Source organism: Pelodiscus sinensis, chromosome 11, assembly GCF_049634645.1.
Source record: "Pelodiscus sinensis isolate JC-2024 chromosome 11, ASM4963464v1, whole genome shotgun sequence".
In the NCBI taxonomy this organism is placed as follows: domain Eukaryota; kingdom Metazoa; phylum Chordata; order Testudines; family Trionychidae; genus Pelodiscus; species Pelodiscus sinensis.
The window spans coordinates 32605082-32609114 of NC_134721.1; the positions used below are offsets into that span (position 1 = coordinate 32605082).

Genomic DNA, 4033 nt, shown 5'->3' on the forward strand with positions numbered 1-4033 from the left:
CCCACCCTCTTTCGCTCTCTAGCCCCGCCCACTCAAGCTTCAGCCTTCCCACATCCCGGCTCCGCGCGTTTCCACATCCGGGTGAGGCCGAGGCCCCGCCCCAGTGGCCGTTATCCGTCGCGTGGGCGGAGCGCAGCGCGCCGCAGGATGGGGCCGGCCGGGAGCTGAGCGCGGGAGGGGGCTGGTGAGGGTGAGCGCGGAGCGGGCGCTTGCGGAGCTGTCTCGGGGTGGGCCCCGCCCGGGGTCAGAGGCGCTAGGGGGCGTGGAGGGACCCGCGGGCGTTAGGCCCGGCCCGCGCGCAGATGGTTCCTCCCCGTGCAGCCGGGGGCATGGCCCGTCTCGTTCCCAGTTGGGGGCTGGGCAGCGGGGGGCTGGGTCCTTTCCCCGGCTCTTGGGGGCGGCGGGGAGACTCCTGGTGTCTTTCCCAGCTGTGCTTCGGGCCGGCTGCAGGGCGAGTCCCGCCCCCTTTCGGCGTTTCACATGGTCCCGTCTGCGAGATGGTTAATGAAACGAACTCCCCGAGTCGCTTCCTGAAGCCGCGTGTCCCGCTCGGTGCCCCCAGCAGCATCTCCCAGGGTAGCCGAGTCCTGATCCTCTAACCGATGTTGTGCTGTGGCAAGGGACTGGATGCTGCTCGTCTCTGTAGATGAGGGGGTGTGTAGTGAAAGCGTTGTGCTCTCGCTGTGCTATATGGGGAAGGGTCCCAGTATGGAAGCAGCTGAGTCCAGCTGGTCTAGGAGAAGTTTAAAAGACACTGTCAGGGGATCTTAAGTTTATACCCCTCGGCATAGGCGTGTTTGTGGGCTCCCTGGATCATTTAGTGTTCTCTGCTCTTTATCCACAGTGAAACCTGATTTTTCTCTAATAGGAAAGTCAAGGCAGCATCTTTGTGGGGTGCGTACAGTAGGCAGCCTGCCAAGAGCAACAGATAAATCCTCAGTTGAATTTCCATGTGGTCTTTATGTTAGCGTTGCTCATTCTCAGCCCTGATCGTTCATCTTGCGTTTGAATACCTATCCTGCATTGTGTTCACTTCTCCGGCAGCCCATGAGCAGCAGGTAAATTATTCTGGTTTGTGTATGGGAACTAATTGGGTGCCTCAATCAACAGAGGACAATGGGATGGGCTACAGGGCATAGTCCTGCATTGGGGACATGGGAGGTAATGGGGGTTCCATCCACAGTGGCCAGAGTCCTGTAGAAGACTGGAGTACTAATGGATGTAGAGCAGCAGTTCCCAACCTCTTCCAGATGGAGACCCCTTTTGACAATTCAGGAATACTTGGTGACCCAAGGCAATTCAAGAACAGGGGGAGGCGAGGGGGCAGAGCCACCTGCGAAGACACTTGGCGACCCTTTTGAAATGTAATGGCAACCCATATTTGGGTCCTGACCCATAGGTTGGGAAACACTGATGTAGAGGAATCTCTGTTATTACTGGGTAGGGTACTCAGGGATGGACACTAGCAGCTGAGTGTATCCTGGGCTCTGCTGTGGAGATTGGATTAGATGGTGCTTCATAATTTTGCTTCCCATCTCCTTGACCCTTCCATCCTAGGTTCTTCTCCTTCAGAGGCCAGTGAGTGATGTCAGACCAGGATGATGGGGATGCAGGAAAGGAAGGGGCCTTCTCGGCCGAGCACCTGGCCGCTGAGTCCATGGCAGCTGACATGGACCCCTGGCTGGTGTTTGATGCCCGAAAGACCCCCCGGGCTGAGTTTGAGGAGTGGCTGCAGACCTATCAGCCCTCACGGGTGTCTCGCTTTGGAGATCCTGAGCACCGCACTGAGCCTGTGGGCTGGATTGCCATCTATGGCCCAAATTACTGCCCAGAGTCAGGTGACGTGGTGGGGCTGCAGGAGGCTTGGGAGCGGCTTCAGATCAGTGGGCGCCATGTCACCTTCAACACTATCCGTGAGCTGGCACTCAACCACCGTGTCCTCACTGGCAAGTGGTTGATGCACCTGGACACTGGCTTCAAAGTGGACCATGCCTGGAGTGGCATCGCCCGCTCAGTGCTGGAGGGGCGCTTTGGGGTGGCCAAGGTCAGCCCCTGCTATCCTAGCTCGGACCGCAAGCATGTCATCTGCATCTACACAGATGATTTCACTGACGAGGAGAAAGTGATGGATGCGGATGCTGCCATCCGGGGAACCGGCGTCAAGTGCCTGCTCTCTTACAAGCCTGATGTCTATACCTATCTAGGCATCTACCGGGACAATCGCTGGCACCTCTGCCCCACCATCTATGAGAGCAAGTTCGACTTAGAGTGCATCCCCCGCCGCTCCCGTATCATCAACAAAGTCAGCAACACTGAGGTGACTTAGCTGGGGAGAGGGGCGCAGTCTGGCAGTTCCCCCTTTCCCCTCTCCAATATGGGCATCTGGCACCAATGCCTCCCAACTGTGCTTTGAAACTGGTTTCCTCTGGTTTGTTGGAGGTGGCCTGCACTTGATGTACATAGACGTGAGAGTCATTTGAAGGCCTCACACAGACTACAAGCCCAGCATGTAATGTTCCATGCTTCTGTAATAGTCTTCCTCTTCAAAGGGCAGAGGCTCTGCTAGAATCTGCAGCTGGCTGAGATGTCAAACAGCAGGGAGGAGCATTGGCCGCTGGGAGATGTTGTGTCTGCTGGTCATGCTTCTTAAAGATGACAGGTGACTATCTTGCAGTATTCTCGGCCACATTTGGTACACTCCAGCACAAGCAAGGCTTGTATTAACATGGTCCTCTCTCAGTTTCCCTGGAAAGACCCCTCTGCTCTTTTGAGCTGCAGTCACTCGGATAGAAGACCGTGGAAGTTGTTGCAACCAGTTGATACTGTCTCTTTATATTCCCAAAGCCCATGGGGTTTGCTGCTGTCCCTTTGGCAAGCTTAACTCCATTGTGCTACCATATAGCTGAGAGCTAGGGCTGTGAGTTCAACTCTGTGCTACCACCTTCCGGTTCTGCTTGTATGTTGTAAAGTGTCACAGGTCCCAGCAGCTTGTCTCTTAGGAAAGCCTAATCTGATGGAGCTCACTTAGTAGAGGCCATGTGCCTAAGCTCTGCTTGTATGGCAGCAGCTGGCTGATGTTATTGAGAGGGTTGTTGGAAACTGGTTCTCCAGCCATTGCAGCCCTTGGTGGACAGAGCTGCCACATGAAAGAAGCCACAGTCGAGTCTATGCAGGGCCCATTAAGGTTTCTCATGATCACAGAAACAGGACCATGCTGCTTGGAAAACAGGAGGCGCAGGTGTTCCATTGACACTCTATGTAGGCCCTTCACTGAGCCTCTTCCCTGTAGAACTCTCAGAACATAGTCTGTGTACACCTGTACACACCCTGGAAAAGGGCTGTGCAATGAGTCCCCTCAATAGTGCTGTTTATTAAATGTCCTAAAGGAGGGTTTAACAGTCAAGGGGGGGGGGGGTAGATACAGCCTGGGAGCCCCCCTACCTGATCTAAGAGTTAGTGCCCAGCTCTATGTAAAAGTTGTCTTTAAAATGCCTCTCCTGTGGTCTTGATCATATTGAATCCTGACCCACTCTGGTGGGGAAGGGGAAGCAGGAAGGATCTTCTCTGAACTCTCAGGACTCTTGGTGATGAGGATGGAGCAAAGGGCTGCTGGAGGGTTTGGGTCTTCCTTGCTGAATGTTTTTCTCCCAGCTGCCCAATGGGTGTTTGAGGTGTAAACAGGCTTAATAAAACCCCATTCAGTGGACAATTGTTTTTATTTCCTGGGGTGAGACCACAATGCCCTGGTGGGGCAGACCCAATGCCAGTTGGAGGCCCAAAGCACTGTTAGCATCTCCCCTTCTGTGCAAAAGGGGTGGGGGGAGACATGTCCTACATTGCTGCAAGTAGCTGTCCTATGGGGGTGCTGAGCAATAAGGATGGTGAAAAAGTGCCTTACCTTCACCCTGGTGTACTTGAAAGCTTTTCTCACATAGCCCTGTCCTCTCATTTGATGCCTGGCATTAAGGCAGCCTAGAGCAGACATCTCTGCCCAGAATTGTAGAGAGACTCAAATAGCTGGGAGTGCCTGCAG

General features: G+C 54.6%; 1 protein-coding gene across 6 annotated transcripts; it reads left to right on the forward strand.

Annotated features, from left to right (window-relative positions):
- On the forward strand, positions 1 to 3709 carry C11H11orf68 (chromosome 11 C11orf68 homolog). 6 transcript variants are annotated; one of them, XM_075939004.1, is made up of 3 exons: positions 1 to 81; positions 869 to 1058; positions 1558 to 3709. In XM_075939004.1, exon 3 carries the CDS (start codon positions 1586 to 1588, stop codon positions 2324 to 2326), a length of 741 nt encoding a protein of 246 aa, XP_075795119.1. In that variant the 5' UTR covers positions 1 to 81; positions 869 to 1058; positions 1558 to 1585; the 3' UTR covers positions 2327 to 3709. The 6 variants fall into 6 exon arrangements, with proteins under 6 accessions (XP_075795119.1, XP_075795116.1, XP_075795114.1 ...); XM_075939001.1 differs by having other exon boundaries at positions 52 to 184; XM_075938999.1 differs by having other exon boundaries at positions 55 to 190.
- The last annotated feature ends 324 nt before the right edge of the window (positions 3710 to 4033 follow it).